The sequence below is a fragment of the Pongo pygmaeus genome, chromosome 19 (genome assembly GCF_028885625.2).
Source record: "Pongo pygmaeus isolate AG05252 chromosome 19, NHGRI_mPonPyg2-v2.0_pri, whole genome shotgun sequence".
NCBI classification, from domain to species: domain Eukaryota; kingdom Metazoa; phylum Chordata; class Mammalia; order Primates; family Hominidae; genus Pongo; species Pongo pygmaeus.
Genome location: NC_072392.2, coordinates 96,980,197 through 97,000,069, shown reverse-complemented (window position 1 = coordinate 97,000,069; position 19,873 = coordinate 96,980,197). Strand labels below are relative to the sequence as shown.

The following is a 19,873-nucleotide window of genomic DNA, read 5'->3' as shown; positions in this document are numbered from 1 at the left end:
GGTTTTCAGGATTAGATGAGTTAGGTCACATCAAGCTAGGCACAGAGTAAGCATGCAATAAATGTTATCTATTATGATGATGCAGTGGGAAGCTATATCTGGATCCAGCAGTTCTACTTGTGAGAATTTTTTTCTATGGAGATAATTAAAGAGATGTGCCAAAACGTGTGCACACGTGTATTGAGATACGTAGAAAAACTGGAAATCACTTAGAAGTCTTACAATATGGGACTGGTTAAATATTATATCTAGACTGAAAAGAATAATAAATGTGATAGATGTCCATTTACAGTCATGAAAAAATGTTATAAGTAAAAATAGGTAGCTATAAAACAACATAAAATATCGTGTGTGTGTGTGTCTATAGAGGAGAGAGAGAGAATATATATAATACTTATAACAAAAGTCTGGAAAATGTCTACCAAAATGTCATCAATGGCTATCTCTTGGTGATAGGATTAAGGTGTTTTTTTTCCTTGTTACTATTTTCTAATCTTCAGCAATGAATATGTGTCATGAACATAGTAGGACGGTACAGGCAAGAATCTTTGGGTGCAGCATATTAGAAACCATAATGGAGATAAAACTGAACTTAGATTGAGAGTTTGGCCCTTGGATTTTTTTTTTTTTTGCCTCTAATATCTGCTTTCTGCTTTTAGCCTGTGACCTCATAACATGCTGTAATGATTACGATCTCTTAGTCACGCTCTTGGGAAATGGGCTATTATCTCATTGTGAGGGGACCAGGGATTTTAATGATTCCATTTTAAGAAAATGTAGTCGGCTTTCCATGGGCTCCCCACCCATGGATTTAACCTATTGTGGATGGAAAATATTTGGAAAATAAAAAAAGGTCACACCTGTACTGAACACATACAGACTTTTTTCTTTTCATTTTCTTTAAACAATATAGCATAACAACTGTTTACATAGCAGTTACATTGTATTTGGTATTAGAAGTAATCTAGAGATGATTTAAAGTATATGAGTGGATGTGTGTAGCTTATGTGCAAATAATTAAGGACTCAAGCATCCGTGGGTTTTGGTGTCCATGGGGGTTCCTGGCACCAGTACCCCTTGGATACCAAGGGACAACTGTACTGGAAAGTGAAGAGAAAAACAGCAGTGAGCCCTGGCTATGACTTTGGTTGAGTTTGAGAAAAGACTAGAAGTGTGTCTACTAAACTAGTTTGACTCCAGTGTAAGATTGCTTTCAGGGAAGCAGATGGTTAACACACTCGGAAGGTGCTTGAGCTTGACTTCAGGAACTGGGTGGTAGCACTGACTGGGAGTGCCGCTTCTTTGGAGGCTGGAGGTTGATTGGCCCAGGCATGCAGCCAGCCATTGCCTGTCTGTTCAGGAAGCAGCTCTGAGCTGCCCTAGTGGCTGGACAGCTTCACAGGTATCCCCAGCCCCTCCCAGTCAGACCCCACAGGAAAACTTGGCTCCCAGTAAGTTACCGCTCTCCTGGAAGCACAGAACGGACTTTTCGTGTCCTGCTGTAAGGAAACAAGATGGTCCTTAAAACCGAAGAGGAGGATGGTGAGTCACAGCCGCAGCCCCCGGCCGGGACTGATGCGGCTTGGGGTATATGGAGTGGAGTTTTAGGTATCTCTTTTGATTAGTATGTGAAATCCTGTGAGGATAGTTTACTGAGCCTTTTGGGGAGGAGTTAAGGACCAACCTAGACTCCAGTTTTTATCTTACTGTTTTCAGGAGAAAGACTGCATAGTCTCTTAGTGGTTAGGAAGCTGAGGCTCTCTCGGGTGTGTGTGTGTGTGTGTGTGTGTGTGTGTGAAAGAGAGAGAAGAGAGAGAGAGAAAGAGCGAGAAGAGAGATAGTAAGGTAACTCAGTGTTTTTAAACCAAAGAGTTTCCCCTCCAATCTTTGCTTTCGTTAGAGTTCCGCCTTGGGTGTTTCTTGGTAGATTCCACTTCATACTTGGTGATTGTGTCTACTTCCTGTATCGAAATAACAGTTGGTCAGAACTTCTGGGAATTCCACAAATATCCAGAAAGAATCTGATACTAAAAAGTAAAGACATTAGAGATCGGATTGAAAGAACCAGTGGGATTTGGGATAAATAATACTTGTTTTATTAAATAAAATGTATCTAAGGGAAAAGACAATGTGGTCTTCTCCCTTTGGTTGTTAGGTAAGGACTGTTTGAAGCCTAGGAGGACAGGGTCTGTAGAACTTCCTTTATCTGCTCCACACCCGTACTGTAAACAGTGGAGCTATGAGTAATGGGATGACAAGCTGTGCCTTTTAAATCCCAAGATATTCTGCTGAAGAGCTGTGTCTTAAAGCCCTGGGTCAGCACAGGAGTTGTGTTTGTGGACGTGTGTGTTTTATTGTATTTTATTGTGGCACCTTTATCAGATGGTGATGTTGTAATGCTGTAAGACAAAATAGTAAAATGTGTACTGGGTTGTAGCTGGTATGTATGATATATTTAAGTTTGGAATAAATATCTGGCTGTGTTTCAAGTGGATTTTGTGAAAGTTGTAATAAAACTTGGGGGTCCTCTTTAGGCTTTTCCCACTCTGGTTCACTATAAAGCACATATTTTAAAGCCCCACCTCTAAGTGCAAATGATCCTGGACAGTGTCCACGGGCGACACTGAAAGCTGCAGCACGCGTGGGGGACGCTGGGAGGGAAGCACGCACAGGTGTCCATAACGATACTTCTGTATCTGAAGAGGGGTCAATAGTGAGGGGACGTGCCAGGCCAGGGCTGAACTGCCTGCTTAGTGCTTTTCTAACTGAAAGGTGAGTCCACACTAGCCAAGATCTAGTTCCAAAGGGAACACTTTTGAAAGTGGAAGAGGACACTAGTGACTATGCTGGGACAGCAGGAGTGAGCCGGGCCTGGCCATGGTCCCTCACGCTTACTTGCTGCTGGTCCTTCCTGGTGAGCCTAGCTTCAGACCCACCGGAGGTGCTGTGTAATAGTCACTTTTTATCCTGGAGGCTTTAGAAGTCAACATCAACTACCCTCATCAACAGTGGGAGTGAGGAGGGTGGGGCATGAGGTGAGGGGCCTGGAGCCTAGAGGTAGAATTACTGAACCTTAAAGAACTGGTGCTTCTCCGCTTCCCTTACCCCCTCCCATGGTGTTTCCTTGTGTTGTCACCTGGGACTGAAGGCAGTGTTGCCCTTTAAGCCACTGCTAAAATAGATGCCCTTAGACATTGCCGTGAGAGACAGAGTGGCATTTAGGTAGGTGTAAAAGGAGGGGAACAAATGGAGTTTCCTCTGGCAGGTCCCTGAGATCCCAGGGGAGGGCAGAAGTTAAGAATCAGTTATGCTTTCCATAGAGCTGCTTTTAGCTAGACTTAATGCTGTAAAGAACACGCCTAAGAAAGGGTATGTGGGGGTTTTTGAAAATATTCTTTAAGGAAGTCAGACTCTTCTGCTGCATTAATCTCAAACCCACAATTTTTAGGTTAAAAATATTGCGTTCTGGCTGGGCGCGATGGCTCACACTGGTAATCCCAGCACTTTGGGAGGCTGAGGCAGGCGGATCATCTGAGGTCAGGAGTTCCAGACCAACCTAGCCAACATGGTGAAACCCTGTCTCTACTAAAAATACAAAAATTAGCCAGGTGTGGTGGCAGGAGCCTGTAATCCCAGCCACTTGGAGGCTGAGGCAGGAGAATAGCTTGAACCCGGGAGGCGGAGGTTGTATTGAGCCAAAATCATACCACTGCACTCCAGCCTGGGTGACAGAGCGAGACTTTGTCTCTAAAAAAAAAAAAAAAAAAAAAAGCTTTCTGCCTTTTTTTACCTGGTACACTGGTACATACATTCGTCAGTTTTCATTCTGTCTATGTGTGTTAGTGAGAATTAACCAGTTTAATTAATTGGGCACTATTTTCTTAACTGCCATGTTATTATTATTTTTGGCTATTTAATCTTGTTAATGTCAGTCCCCCTTAATTTGCCTTTTTTTTTTTTTTTTTTTTTGAGACAGAGTCTCACTCTGTTGCCCAGGCTGGAGTGCAATGGTGCAATCTTGGCTCACTGCAACCTCTGCCTCCCGGGTCCAAGCGATTCTCCTGCCTCAGCCTCCTGAGTAGCTGGGACTGCAGGTGCACGCCACCACACCCGACTAATTTTTGTATTTTTTGGAGAGAAGAGGTTTCGCCATGTTGGCCAGGCTTGTCTTGAACTCCTGACCTCATGTGATCCACCCACCTTGGCCTCCCAAAGTGCGGGGATTACAGGCGTGAACCACTGTGCCCAGCCTTGATTTGCCTTTGAACCCTCTCTTAGGCATCTCTTTGGGATAGATTCCAAAGTCTGTGGTGTGGGACCTGAGGCCCTTCACAGGCAGACACTAAGCCCCCTTCCGGGTGCCAGTTCAGGCCTGCTGTGTCCTGGGCCCTGCCCTGTGGTGTGCCCATTGTTGCTGGCTTCTGTCACTTCCATACACTTTATCTTGCTTGGTATACACCATTCTCTTCTTGTCCATCTGGGGAATCCGTTGGTCCTTCAAGTTTTGGCTCACAGTGTGGCCCCTCTGAAACCTCTTGGCATCGCCTGGAATTCTGAGAGTACTTGCTGCACTTGGCCGCTGTGGCCGGGTGTGCTGCTGCTATGGGCTTACATGCCTCTCCCCACTGGCCTTCACTTTCTGTGCAGGGACTGGAGCTATTTAAATCCCAGCTCCAAGCACAGGCTGCGCCTATGGCAGATGCTCAGTAAACGCTGAGCTGAAGTGAATCTGTGTATTTCAGTAAGAGAAAAGAAAAAGAGCGAGGATGCAGCCGGTGACCTGAATGTGAATTGGGTTCTATTAGTAGTGTATCTGAGGTAGATTATTTGTACTCACTGAGTCTTTATCTTACCTGTAAACTGATGAGAACAGTGCATAGTTCATTGTCAGGAAACGTGCAGAGTTACAGTTGAGCTTTGTTGGAAAGTTTAAAAAAGTGGAAATGAGAAAACGTTTTAAGCTGTAAGATAGCATGTGCGTATAAACTAGTATTATTTGTAGGAAAATATGCCAAAAACATGCCAAATAGAATAAAGTATAGGCTTCCTCACTGGGACACTGGGTTTCCAGATTGCATCTAAAATGCTGTCCTTGACGTGAACTTTCCACGTTATCCCTTTTTTTTTTTTTTGAGATGGAGTCTGTCTCCGTTGCCAGGCTGGGCGCGATCTTGGCTCACTGCAACCTCCGCCTCCCAGGTTCAAGTGATTCTCCTGCCTCAGCCTCCCGAATAGCTGGGACTACAGGAACGTGCCACCACGCCTGGCTAATTTTTGTATTTTTAGTAGAGACAGGGTTTCACCATGTTGGCCAGGATGGCCTCTATCTCTTGACCTCGTGATCTACCCGCCTTGGCCTCCCAAAGTGCTGGGATTACAGGTGTGAGCCACCATGCCCGGCAGTTATCCCATGTTTTAATGCATGCCACGTGATTGTGGTAGTCTCTAGTTGGACAAGTTGCTTAGGTTGTGGTGTTTGCAGGAAGACCTGAGGTGCTGTAACTATCAATTCATATCCCCCTAGATATTTCTCACTCCCTTCCTTATGGATTTTGTATTTTGCAGAATCAAAAATGGTTACATCTTTATTTTTAAGCAGGAGCATGTTTGGCATTGTACAAAGCACACATCATTAGCAAGAAACCTGTATCACCATCTGCTGTGACAAGTTTTGAAGAGGATTCACTCTGGTTTGAATTTTATAGGCTTTCCTGTTGAGTACACCAGAGATGAATGCTCATGGTATTACACAGAGGATTAGAACTGCCCTTTCTTCTTAATGAAGGTGAATAGAAACAAGGGCTTGGATTCTGCCCCTCCGAAGAAAGCTGACCCTTATCCATTGTCTGAGTCTTTCTGTAGCCTCCCAAGTTTTCTCTTCATTATGGAATATGAAAGTACAGGACTGGCTGTGGGGGGGTCAAGACCCAAAGTCTGATTAGACAGAATGGATGTGGAAGGCAGCAGGTGGAATTTTCTAAGAAGTCAGTATCAGTGGAGAGAAAAGGCAGGTATCGTAGGTCTTGGTAGGTACAGGTCTGGGCATTAAGAGCCTTTATCAGCCTGCAGCATGGTCAGCCGAAGGGAGGACAAAGTCAGGGACTGTAGATGCAGATAGGAGGTAGAGTTGGAGCAGGAGTGGCCCTAGGAAACAGAGATTCCCGTTTTCATCCACCATTCCCTGTGCTTCAGGAGGGTTCCCAGGAACGTGTGTGTGGCTGCAGGCTGACAGAACCTGCATGCAGTTTACTGCTGGTTAAATCAGAGATGGAGTGCTAGACCTTCTGGAAATTTTTAATATATCCATCTCTCATTTTTCCCTTGGATTTTGATAATCCTGCAAAGGCAACTTTACTAGATTTATAGTGTTCTTGTCTCTGCCTTTCTTTCTGTTTTCAGCCCAGCTGAGATTTCCTTTTTAGAAAAGGACTCTTAAAACTGCCACCATCTTCTCCTGTTTACCTTCAGAACTTTAACTTAGGGGGAATTCATATGGGTTTTGTGTTACAGCTGGAGCCATTAAGTAATTACCTGGGACAGAGTCACTAACAGTAGTGTAATCACAGACTCTTAAAGCCATGAGGTGCCTTAGAAGTTATCTAGTCCAGCCCTGGTCAGTTCTGCAAATGAAAGCCATTGCTGTGGCTCCTGGGAAGGACTCTGAAAACTGAGCCCACATCAGCCAGGATTTTAAGTTTCAACAGCCACTGTTGAGATATGCTGATCTCATGCCTTCATATATTCCAAGTTACCTTTTTGTTTTTCTCCTGACTACATGATGTGTTGATTCTGTAGACCTAGGTAATACACTAGGGGAAAAATGGAGACAGAAAAGTCAAATTCTTCTTTCGTGTAGATCAGCTGGTGTGTGAGGACTTGCCCTAGCACATTCACTTCTTCCTTAAGAAAATAATTTTGTGCCGAGCGTGGTGACTCACGCCTGTAATCCCAGCACTTTGGGAGGCCGACGCAGGCAGATCCCGAGGTCAGGAGGTCGAGACCTTCCTGGCTAACACGGTGAAACCCCATCTCTACTAAAAATACAAAAAAATTAGCCGGGCGTGGTGGCGGGCGCCTGTAGTCCCAGCTACTCGGGTGGCTGAGGCAGGAGAATGGCATGAACCCAGGAGGTGGAGGTTGCAGTGAGCTAAGATCGTGCCACTGCACTCCAGCCTGGGAGACAGAGCGAGACTCCATCTCAAAATTAAAAAAATTATAATAATTTCGTAACTTGTATCATGTTCTTCCTTCCTCTACAGAGGAATCATGGAAGCTCAACTTCTGACCTAAAAAAAGATGCAGTGAATTTCTTTTTTTGAGTCAGTGACTGTTTTTTTTTTGAGACGGAGTCTCGCTGTCGCCCAGGCTGGAGTGCAGTGCCCACTGCAAGCTCTGCCTCCCGAGTTCATACCATTCTCCTGCCTCAGCCTCCAGAATAGCTGGGACTACAGGCGCCCGCCACCATGCCCAGCTAATTTTTTTTTTTTTTTTTGTATTTTTAGTAGAGACGGGGTTTCACCGTGTTAGCCAGGATGGTCTTGATCTCCTGACCTCGTGATCTGCCCGCCTCAGCCTTCCAAAGTGCTGGGATTACAGGCGTGAGCCACCGCGCCCGGCCTCGTCAGTGGCTATTGATGCCTTTCCTTCTGGTGTCTAAAGTCTCTTTCCCTTTGTATTTTCTGTGAAGAATCGGGATTCTGAATCACAGAATTCAGACGAGAGACCACATATGAAATCACAGCAGAATGGGTGTAATTACAACAGGCACTTCATGGGCATTAAAACAGAGTCCAAGGATGTTTCTTCTATAATAGAAATATTGGGCCAGTCTGAGCAAATGTAAGTGGCTGAGGGCATTTCTGTATTTTCTTTGAATAAAAACTTCAACATCAAATTTTGTGTTAGTTGTGGATCCAGATATACAGATAGGCAGAAGAGGAAGAGTCCAAGCCTCCCCCACTCTCTTTCCACAGTCCTTGATTTGAAAGGTGATTCCTGCTAGCAGTTTCAAGTGTTTCCTTCTCAGAAGCTCCCTGTGTGTTTAGCAAGCATAGGTGTTACTTGTGAGAAGGTATTCTGTGCCATCCTCTTTCACCAGATGTATCTTAGAGATCTTTTCATATTAGCATTTACAAATCACCTTATTCTTTTAAATTACCAAATAGTTCTTAGGTAGTTTAAAATTTTTGGAATTTGGGGAGCATATCCACTCTTAAGTGGAATTTAAGAATCAAATTCATAAGTTTGATTCAAATCAAATCAAAAGGTGTGTGCTCTTTATGTTTTGCTAGTGCCAAAGGTTGTACCAGTTTACACTCTCCCAGCAGCACGGGAGACTGCCTGTGTAGCCCACTCCCCTGACAGTATTTTGTCTCATCTGGCATTCTGATTCCTGCCAGACTAATGGAAAATGGTATGTTATTCATGTTTTAATTTGCATTAAACACATAGTGACTGTGAGCATCTTTTTCTGTGTGACCATTTGTATTTCTCTTTTTGTAATCTGTCTTTTATATCCTTTGCTCGTTGTATGCATCTTTGCTTTACTGATTTTTATGCTGCTTTCTTTGTGACTTAAATAAATTAACCCTAGCCAGGTGTGGTGGCACATACTTATAGTCCCAGCTATTCTGGAGGCTGAGGTGGGAGTATCGCTTGAGGCCAGGAGTTTGAGGCTGCAGTGAGCTATGATCACACCACTGCACTCCAGCCTGGGTACAGAGTGAGACCCTCTCTAAAAATAATAAGTTAATTAATAAAAAAAAGATATTAACCCTTTGTCATTTGTTTTGTGAATTTATTGTCCTAGTTGTTTACCTTTTGGCTTATGGGATATTATTTTTCACTCAGAAGCTTTTCATTTTCATGTCGCAAATGAACAGACTCACCAATATTATGACTATATTAATTCATGTTCTATTCTAGAATTATTCAGGTTTTATTTTACATTAACACCTTTGATTAAGCTAGAATTCATTTCAGCTTAGTTTTATCCCAAATGGCTAGCTGGCTATTTATTTGCCCAGCACCCTTGACTGAATAATCCTATTTTTCTTTACCGATTCAAAGTGCTACCTGTGTGTTTCAGTATTTCTTGAGTTTGTTTTCTGTTTTGTTTTTTTTTTCTGTTGCAGTTTCGATTACCGAAGCCTCACATGCTTTAATCTCTGGTAGCTACACCCTCACATTACCCTTTCTCCCTTTCATATTTTTCTGACTATTCTCATATATATATTTTCCCATGTGAAGTTTAATATCCTTTTTATTATATTTCTGTAAACATCATGTTGGTAATGTAAACAATTTTTTTTTTTTTTTTTTTTGAGACGGAGTTTCGCTCTCGTTGCCCAGGCTGGAGTGCAATGGCGTGGTCTTGGCTCACTGCAACCTCTGCCTCCCTGGTTCAAGTGATTCTCCTGTAATCCCAGACTCCCAAGTAGCTGGGATTACAGGCATGTGCCACCACACCTGGCTAATTTTGTATTTTTAGTAGAGATGGGGTTTCACCATGTTGGTCAGGCTGGTCTTGAACTTCTGACCTCAAGTGATCTGCCCACCTTGGCTCCCCAAAGTGCTGGAATTACAGAAGTGAGCCACTGCACCCGGCGTAAATAATATTTTTAAACATCGTGGTGTATGTACGAGAACTTTGATTACTGGGGTCTTTCTACCTTTGCTCAGGTCCCCTTTGTTTTCCGTGTTTCTTTCTCCTGTCTAGATGAGAGGCTGGCCCTGCTGCAGGAGCCGGCCTGGCCTGGGGAGGGTTTACCGTGTTTGGGGTAGAAGAGAGTTTGTCCAGAGAAACCAACTATATCGCGCCACCTAGAGGTGGGCATCCGTTTGTCGTGGAGGGAGGCCATGGGACACCTTCATGATATCAGGGACTCACTGCCCTCTCACGCGTCGGCGCCTCTTCAGCTACTTCTGGAGTGGGTGTGCTGCCCTGGATCTCAAAGGTGCAGAGCTTGGCCTGCCTTCTGCTCCTCCTCACTGCTCTCCTTGGCTGCCCCTGCCACGGGTCTCGTCTTTCTTCCTCCTAAAATTTTGCCCCCTGCATGGGCAGGAGATAGGGGACGGTCCAAGGGCAGCCTCATGAAAGCAGCCAAGACAGAGAAGAAGCCTGCCCTCCTAGCACACTGAGTTGGCACTGGAGGGATGCGCTGGCCAGGAAGCTTGGGTCGGCTGTGCCTGCTCCAGCCTTGCCCTGCTGGTAGGTGGAGGCAGGGGGCCAGTATCCCAGGCCTGCCCGCGACTTGAAAGGCTGGTGCCCTAGTCAGCTCTTTCTCACACCTCTCCCAAACTTTTGCAAACCTGGACTCGGGGCAACTCTGGTAAGGGTGATGTCTGGAACAGGGAGCCAGTTTGTTTCTATTTTGAGGTGAAGGTAGAAATGACCTCCCTTTCAAGAGATCTTCAAGGCCTTCTCAGAGCAGGAACAGATGCCAGTTTTTGCTTCTTTGAAGAAGATTTTATGCTCCTACTAAAGAGTAATGAGGCATTTTTAAGTGTAAGGAGTGGAATAGAGTTTAAAGAAAAAAGTCAAAAAATCCCAGGCCTCTGTTTTCATGGGACACAGAAGGAGGGGAGATTGAGAATCCTGACTCGCCTAAAAGCTTTATGCTTATCATGTCTGTGGTGTTTGGAGCCTGTGGCCCAGGTGATTTGGGGTTTGGGGATGCCTCATGGGCAGATTGTGAATTCGTGGGTTTGGGATGCTGATGGAACCGCGAGATTTGAATGTATTCCTTGCGCCTCATTTTCCGCTTTAGAAATAAAGTGATTGATGCACATTGCCCTTGCACGCTTGTCAGAGGGTCACTTTCTGGTTGCCCCTGTCCTTGCGCCTGAGAGAGAGAACTGGAAAGAGGATGGGAAGTCAGTAGCGGTTTGGGGAATTAGTGCTGGATAAGGATGGTAGTTGAAGGTGTGAGCTGGAGTAGGGCAAGAAAACACTTATTTCTTTGTTACCACTTCTGAACGGAAGTGCAGAGCGCGGTGCAGTGAAGACTATGCAAAGCTTCTAGTCCCTTTTCTTTCTCGTGGCGCCTGGCTGCCGCTTCTTGCCCTTCCAGAAGAGCTTCTTTCTTTATCTCTCACCCAACTCAACAGCAGAATAGAATCCACCTGTCTTGGTGTCAAATTCAAAGGCACCACAGTCTGCCTGGAGCTTGCTCTTCCAGACTCTGTCCCTTGTGCTGCCCTTTCCACCTCTGCCTGGACTGCCCTCTCCCAGGCTCTCACGTGGAGCCGTCTTGGACTAACCTGGGCCCTGCTCTTCTCTGATCCCCACTCCGCATAGCACCTTGCAGACAGCATTTATTTGGCATTTACGGGCTGCCTGTTTCTTTTTTCTTTAAAAGGAATAGTAACACATGAGCTCTTGGAGGGCCGAAACCATGTCTTTTCAGCATGGTTTCAGCCACAGTAACTGACAGGGACCTCGTTTCCATGCAGTGAACTTTTTAAAAGATTGTTGAGGCCGGGCACGGTGGCTCACGCCTGTAATCCTAGCACTTTGGGAGGCTGAGGCGGGCAGATCACAAGGTCAGGAGATCGAGACCATCCTGGCTAACGGTGAAACCCTGTCTCTACTAAAAATACAAAAAAATTAGCCAGGCATGGTGGCAGGTGCCTGTAGTCCCAGCTGCTGGGGAGGCTGAGGCAGGAGAATGGCATGAACCCGGGAGGCAGAGCTTGCAGTGAGCCGAGATCGCGCCACTGCACTCCAGCCTGGGTGACAGAGCAAGACTCCGTCTCAAAAAAAAAAAAAAAAGACTGTTGACTTATGAGTCTGAGAAATTATTTTTTAAAACGTTCATTTTCTCTGTTGGTCCTGAGATTCCTATTCTGTGGCCAGTCATTTCCTGTGATTCTTTCTGATGGCTGCGGTTTCATAAGCTTGATTGTGCGGTATATATTGTGGCATCTGTTTTGTTCAGATACGAGTGCGGTTTCATAAGCTTGATTGTGCGGTATATATTGTGGCATCTGTTTTGTTCAGATACGAGTGCGGTTTCATAAGCTTGATTGTGCGGTATATATTGTGGCATCTGTTTTGTTCAGATACGAGTGCGGTTTCATAAGCTTGATTGTGCGGTATATATTGTGGCATCTGTTTTGTTCAGATATGAGGAGGGCCACACTGCAGACTTCTTGGTTGCAGCTTTTTTTGTAACTTCTTTGTCCGCTGACATCCTTTTCTCATGTTGTCTGTGCCTAGAATTAACTGAAAGCGCAGGTTTTTGCCACCGGCAGTCTCTGGCCTGGGTCAAGCTAAAGCCTTTGCCTAGGTTCACACACCGCAGGTAAACCCCGGCTGTGATCCACTCTGTCGGCGTAGTGGAAGCTGGCCCTGTTAAAGGGAGAGCCATAGTGAGCCTTGCACATGATGACTGAGTCTTCTGTAGAGAGTCACGGGTCAGAACTCACCTGCTGGGCTCTTTGAGTCCCTGAAGAGAGTGTGTATGTGTATATGTGTATTTGTGTAAAAACCAGTGATGTCACCTCAAAATAAGACAGCCCTTAGGACTATGACAAGTGCTATGAGAATATTTACAGTACAAGATATTACTGAAAAGCAAGAGCTTAATTTCACATGAAATCCCTGGGAAACGTGATGGTAGATAACCAGCATGGATAGTCCAGGCTGCCTTCTCTGAGTTTGTTTGTATCACGTAATTTATCACCTGGTTATTTACCAAGTGATAAAGAAGGTCATCAGGTGATGGTTAATACATGTAAACTGAGCAGGGACCATGGCTGGAGGAATCTGAGTTCTCCCTGTAGGAGGTAAGACTCGATGGATGGCGAGGATGAGCTTCTAAACAAGAAGAAAGAAGCAAAGAGATGTAACTGAGTACTCTGGTGGATCCAGGGAAAGTGGAATCTTCCTTGGACTTGGAGGAGAGGTGGGATGGCTTACTAGACAGTGACAAGGAGGAAGACAGGGGCCCAGGGACTTGTTGCACTGGGACCCTCAATATACATTTTTTAGAATGTAGAATTTTAGAATTTGTTTTTCATGGACTTAGTATGATTCTTTTAAATGAGTACTACTCTCTTGACACTAAAAGAAAATTGTTCACACTATGGCTGTTTCTTGAAAGACAGGATGCAACGCAGAGCCAGGGTATTTGGGTCAGGCCTGGTGGCACTGCCTGGTGATGAGGACGTCTGTTTGCATTCCCCAGCCAGCCCAACCCCCATGGCATGGCAGTGGAGGCAGGGCTTGCAGAGGGGCGGGTGCCTTCCATGACTGATTTCCTAATGGCAGGAGACTGGAAAGGAGGGGAGGGTATGGGGGTGTTTTTAGGATTCCCACCCCCTCTTCCATTGTTTATCTAGAGCAATGGTTCTTAACCAGGGCAGTTTTGCCCCGCAAGGGACATTCAGCAATGCCTGGAGACATTTTTGGTTGTCAAACCTGGTTGTAGGGAATCGGGATGGGGGTGCTGCTGGCACCTAGTGGGTAGAGGCCAGGGACGCAGCTAAGCACTCTGCAATGCACAGGGAAGCCCCCATCACAAAGAGTGACCTGCTCCCTGTGCCAGTAATGCCCAGACTGAAGAACCCTGCTCTAGCACAGTGATTTCCCTTTTACTTTCTCTCCTTGGTTATTTTAGAATTGTTTAAAAAATATCTCCTCCCTTCTTAGTCAAAAGCTGTGTGTGGTCTGCAGTAACCCTGTATTCTGTATCACTTAGGGGCCTTGGTCTCTGGAGTTCATGCTTTTGGGACCGGGGTCCCAAATCTGCGTGTTTAACAGGTGCTCTTGGTGATTCTTGTGCCCTCTGAGGTTTGAGAGCTGCTATCCTCAGGCTGTAGCCATATTTCTTGTCACCAGCCATCTTGTATTATCATCCCCAAGGTTCACTTGCCTAACATTCCAAGCTGATATTAGGCAAGTGTCCTCAAAGGCGATGCCGCAGCCTCTGGTGAAGAAAGAACCATTGGTGGCTGCGAGTGTACTGAGTAGGAGGCGAGTCCTTCTTGGTAAAAAGGCTGGAGTGTCCCTCATGGAAGTGGAGGGCATGGAATCCCTGGAGGAAGGGAGCAAAGGATACTCCTCCTGAAGCCCCTCCAGGACGGTGTTGGAGCAGTCTGGTCAGTGCCACTTTGCCTGCTGACCTGATGCGGGGCAGTGGGAAGGACTAAGCTTGTGCCTTCGGGGTGACAGAACATCCACCCCCTAGATCCAGTCTCTTGTTTATCCATGCAGTAAGGAGAGGGCATCTGGAGTAAGGTTGGCATTCTTGCAGTGAAAGCAGGCATCAGGCTTTTGCTTCTGAGGGAGAGAGGAAAGCAAGTGCAGCCTGTGCGCAGATGCTGGTGGTGCCTCCCCTCCCCCCCGGGAGGCCGGGAATGGGGGATAGTAGGAGGGGCTGGCTGTGACTGCATTCATGGAAATGAGCCTGGAGGAGCGGAGCAGCACACACTCGGAGCGTCTGCTAGGGCTGCAGCTCTGCGCGTCCATCTCTGCGCTCTGCGCCAGCCTTCCCCACCGGGCCCAGCGAGTTTCCACCCGCAGGGCCGGTGCTCTCAGCTTTTGTTTTCTCTGGACACCTTCTTCTCTACCCCTGCTGTGCTGGCGCACACATGCTGTCCTTGCTCCGGCTCTCCCTGCACCTACAGCTGTGGGAGCTCCCGGCAGCCTGGGACTGTGGGGTCGCTGCACGGAGCCACCATGGCCTCTGACGTGGAGAGCTGTGACCTGCCGAGGCTTTGATGTCGCTGCCCAGGGCTGGCCAGGACACTGGGGCCGCAGGAGAGGGGACTCACCGTGGGTAAGAGGCTGGTGGATGGCGTGTGGAGCCCTGTCAGCAGATTTCCCATTATGCGTTGCTGCCTGCCTGCCTCTCCCACCCAGCAGCCAGCAGTAGGAGCTGATGTGTGCGTGGCTGTCTCTCTGCATGTCTGTCCTTTGGATCTGCATTCTGTGCTCTCCTCTGAAGGTTTTTCCACTACACCTTTGGATAGGTATCCAGGCATTCAGTGTAGTTTCTTCTAAGCCTGAGACTTAGGAACACGCCAGTAGTCAATTTCCTTGGTCCAGCTTCTGTGAGGTTTGAAATAGGGGGGCAGAAAGCAGAGGCACAGATTCAGGGTGATCTCCCCTCTAGGCCCGCTACCCGTGGCGTTTCTGTTTTACTTAGTAAGGACTTGGGAACCTTTCCTGGGCACGAGTAGTCCTCTTTCCATCAATACACATAGAAAAGGAGTTGGAATTGTACATTGCATTTAATGCTAGGGGTCCTTTCCAGCTGTCAGACTGAGGGAGAGTATTTCAATGTACAGAAAAATCCAGAGCATTACAAAGGGCTAGCAAACAAACAGATTTTAGCCACTGAGGGTAAAGTGAGAGAGAATTGACTTCCAAGCCACCAAGCCTCTCTTTTGGACATGGAAGGGGTGTGGTGGCCCAGCTGTGCAACCTGACAGTGGTTGCAGCTGGCAGGCACGGGGAGTGGCAGCTTCACCCAGGGGACAGGAGCCTGTCCCCTTGGGATGAGGGGCGAGCAAGCTGATTTGGCTTGTTTGGAGGAAGAGGTAACTCCAGGCTCTCCCTGGGAGTGAAGGAGCAGGCCGCTTGGCTCAAGGAGGCTAGGGCTAGAAAATGGTTCTTCCTTGTGGAGCTCTGCGTCCAGTCCCTGGGATCCTTTCGAAACAGCAGTGGAGTGCCAGAAAGAAGCTGCTGGGAAACCCCAGCTATATCAGCTATATCAGGTGTTGTCACTGTGAGCTTTTAGAAAAGGTTAAGGTTCTTAAAATGGTTGTTTTCTAGTTTTTAGCTTTTATTGAAAGCGGATGTTAACTTTATTTTTCTAAACCAAATTCGTAGGATAAAATTTTGTCACTTAGGTTCTGTTACTACCTTGAAATGCAAGCTAAGTCTTTGAGTTCTAGGATTTATTAAATTAAATTTTTTGATACCTTACTTTTTTGTTTTTTGAGATGGAGTTTTGCTCTTGTTGCCCAGGCTGGAGTGCAATGGCGCAATCTCGGCTCGCTGCAACCTCCACCTCCCAGGTTCAAGCGATTCTCCTGCCTCAGCCTCCCAAGTAGCTGGGATTACAGATAACTGCTACCATGCCCGGCTAATTTTGTATTTTTTTGGTAGAGATGGGGTTTCACCATGTTGGTCAGGCTGGTCTCGAACTCCTTACCTCAAGTGATCCACCAGCCTCGGCCTCCCAAAGTGCTGGGATTACAGGCGTGAGCCACTGCGCCCAGCCAATACCTTCCTTTTATAAGATAGTTGAGAAGGGCTGGGTGACATCCTCATTGCATAAGTGAGGAAACTGAGGCTGGAAGAGGTCATTGTTTGCTCCAGGTCACAAAGTATTGAGTGAAAGCCCAGGCAGCATCTCCTGTGAACGTGAGGAGCTGTCAGGTGAGATGGCTCCAAGTCTAAGAGGACCGAAGTCTTCCCTGAAAATGCAGAATGTAGTAATAAAAGTCTTTAATAGATTTACTGTTAGTGGGGAACCGGGGTAGTTTTTGCATGGAAGAAATTTAAATTAGAATAGTCTAAATATTCATATTGGCAGTTTGCTGGAAGGCACCTCTGCCTCTATGTTGAATACCATTTCTGCTAGCTGCCTGCTAATTTAACTCTTTTTGGTCCTGGGTAGTGTGTGTAAATTTTTTTTTTTTAATTTTTATTTTTTGAGACGGAGTCTTGCTTTGTCGCCCGAGCTGGAGTGCAATGGCGCGATCTCAGCTCACTGCAACCTTTGTCTCCCAAATTCAAGCGATTTTCTTGCCCCAGCCTCCCAAGTAGCTGGGACTACAGCTGCATGCTACCACACCTGGCTAATTTTTGTATTTTTCGTAGAGACAGGGTTTCACCACGTTGGCCAGGCTGGTCTTGAACTCCTGACCTCAGGTGATCCACCTGCCTCGGCCTCCCAAAGTGCTGGGATTACAAGGCGTGAGCCACCACACCCAGCTGTAAATTCTTTTAACATATCTCTTAGGCTGCAAATTGGTGGTGAGATACTTACTTTAAAATGCACTACGCAAAAGTCAAATCATAGTTTCTTGGGAAAGGGACTAAGATAAGCAGACAGAGAAGTTAGAATATGCTGTGAAATTTTTGTTTATTTTATATTTTTATTTTTTTGAGAGAGGGTCTTACTCTGTCACCCAGGCTGGATGCAGTGGTGCAATCTGGGCTCACTGCAACCTCCACATTCCAGGACTTACGTGATCCTCGCACCTCAGCCTCCTAAGTAGCTGGGACTACAAGTGTGTGCCACCACACGTGGCTAACTTTTGTATTTTTTGTAGAGACGAGGTTTTGCCATGTCACCCAGGCCGGTCTCAAACTCTTGAGCTCAAGCCATCTCCCTCCCTCAGCCTCTCAAAGTGCTGGGGATGGCTGGGTGCGATGGCTCACGCCTGTAATTCCAGCACTTTGGGAGGCTGAAGCAGGCTGATCACCTGAGGTCAGGAGTTCGAGACCAGCCTGGCATGGTGAAACCCCATCTCTACTGAAAATACAAAAATTAGCTGGACGTGGTGGCAGGCGCCTGTAGTCCCAGCCACTGGGGAGGCTGAGGCAGGAGAATTGCATGAACCCAGGAGGCGGAGGTTGCAGTGAGCTGAGGTTGCGGTAGTGCACTCCAGCCTGGGCGACAGAGCAAGACTCCATTTCAAAAACAAGCAAACAAAAAAAAAAACAAATCAAAATGCTGGGGGTATTATAGGCATGAGCCACCATGCCAGACCTTTATTTTTAATGGTGGTAAAATACATATAACAAAAAATGTGCCATCTTCAGCCTGTTAAGTTCAGTAGTACATTCATACATTCATATTATTGTGCAATCCACTCTCTAGAACTTTTTCATCTTGCAAAACTGAAACCCGCCATTAAACCTTCACTCTCCCATTCGCCCTCTCCCCAGCCTCTGGCAGCATCCATCCCACTGTCTGTCTCTATGGTAGTTTGACTACTCCAGGGGCCTCTTATCAGTGGATTCCTTCAATATTTGCCCTTTTGTGACTGGCTTAATGTCCTCCAGGTTCATCCATGTTGTAGCATACATCAGAATTTCCTTCCTTTTTAAGGTACTAAGTTTGAAAAGTATTACTGTGTTTCTGACTCAGTGAGTGGGAAATTTAATTGGTTTCCCAAAGTAGATAGACTGTGTGAAGGTGTGAACTCTTCAGTGTATTATTGGCAGAAAGTGTCACCTGGGCCTCCTGCTCTAGTCACACCCCTTTGTTAATCCATCTTTCGTCATCCTCTGATCCTAACAGTTATCCTGAGGACTGTCTCGAAATTTCAGGCTTCCAGTAAAATCCTGGTATCATTACAACTGTTTGCTTTACATCTCTCTTCTGTTACATTTTACCTGAAAGATACACTGGATTTTGGTTGCATTCTTATCCCTGCCTTAAAGATCTGACCCCACATATTTGTAATGTCAGCATGGAGTTTTGTGAAAGTTGAAAATTACTTTTCTCAGTGAGGGGAAAAAAGTTCCCGTAAACCAACCTATTCTCCACTTGTAGTAATGATCTGTAAGAACTTTATCTTTGACTCCTCGACTGTTTTTTTTTTTCTTGTTTGCTGCCTTACCTGCAGTTGTTAGCCATGCCTCACAGCACTGCCTTCTTATCCTATAGTTTTTAACTTACCAGATTTTGTATTATTGTGGGTTATTTGTATGTTCCCCAAGTGGTATAAAAGCTGTAGTCATTTTAAACAGTACTCTGCTCTGGAAGCAACCTCTTAGCTTACTGTTTGCTTTGAGGCACAGATAGCTGAAGTAACTTGCCCAGGGTCATCCAGCTGGTGAGTGTGGCCCCAAGCTAGGCTTAGGACCCAAGACCACTCCCTGTAGAGTGGCAGTCCCCAGATCTGTCCCAGAAGTTGGGTGAGGCCCCCATGCTGTGGATTCATACAGCCTTGTGCATGATCCCTCGTTAACATGCACACCTGAAGTCATCACCTTCTCAGTGGATGCTTCCAGGGACTGCTGCTCCTGCTGGAAGGAACCAGATCTGTCTCTTCAGTGTTGTACCCCCGCTGCCTTCCACCTAGTAGGCAAGCAGTAAATGCAGGCTGAATGCGTCAATGATGACATTGTTAGAAAGAAGCAAAAGAGGAAGATGAATTGGGTATGTGGATAAAGGAAAGACATTTGGCATTTGTTGGGCACCTATTTGTGCTCGCAGTTTTATCTTTTCCATCATGCATTCCTCACAACAGTGCTAACTGCAGTGCCATTTTACAGCTGGACAAAACTGAGGCTCAGAGAGTTTAGCAGTTTGTTGAACATTGGTATGTCTCCAAAGCCTGAGTTGTTTCCAGTATTTTGAAGTTTTTCAAATTATAAGTCACTGGGATTTTCTGGGAGGCAAAGTGACTTACACCCATAGGATAGTGCAGAGGGAGGTGAACACGCTGGTTTGTTTAGGGTCTAACTAGTAGGACTGACAGAGGTATGTGGCGAGTAAGTGCTGAATACTGGAACCAATCAGTGCTCTGGACATTTGGAGTTTCTTAGCCCTCACGCTGTGATCACTGTATCTTTGGAGGCTGGAGGAACAAGATGGTTTCCCAGATGCGCGCTTTTGAACCCAAAGCCTGGTTTGTAAATAGCCAGTTGTTCTCCTCTGAGCAGGTGGCAGTTTCTGTAGAGGCTGTAGAAAAGCTGGGTGCTTTATTTCACTACTGCCACTGCTGTTTCAGGCAGAGCTTAAGGTTAAGAGAGAAGGAGCGTGTGTGTGTGTGTGTGTATTCAGTGTTTATGAAACTTTCAGGTCTGTAAAGGGGTGTGGCCATGATTAGCAGGAGGGCACCCGTTGGCAGCAGGCCAGCTGGAGGGGATGAAAGGGAAATGGCAATGACCTCCTTGGCCTGG

General features: G+C 46.2%; 1 protein-coding gene across 5 annotated transcripts in view; it reads left to right on the top strand.

Annotated features, from left to right (window-relative positions):
• The window catches only part of CYTH1 (cytohesin 1), a 111,199-nt gene that overhangs the window by 47,244 nt on the left and 44,082 nt on the right, over positions 1–19,873 (top strand). The window contains exon 1 of one of the 5 annotated variants that reach the window (XM_054456698.2): positions 1,198–1,542. The exons of 3 other annotated variants lie outside the window; for them this stretch is intronic. In XM_054456698.2, the coding sequence (XP_054312673.1) occupies positions 1,515–1,542 (28 nt within the window). In that variant the 5' untranslated portion in view covers positions 1,198–1,514. Of the gene's footprint in view, positions 1–1,197; positions 1,543–14,419; positions 14,784–19,873 lie in introns of those variants that run through there. One more of the 5 variants, XM_054456700.2, reaches the window with a different exon arrangement.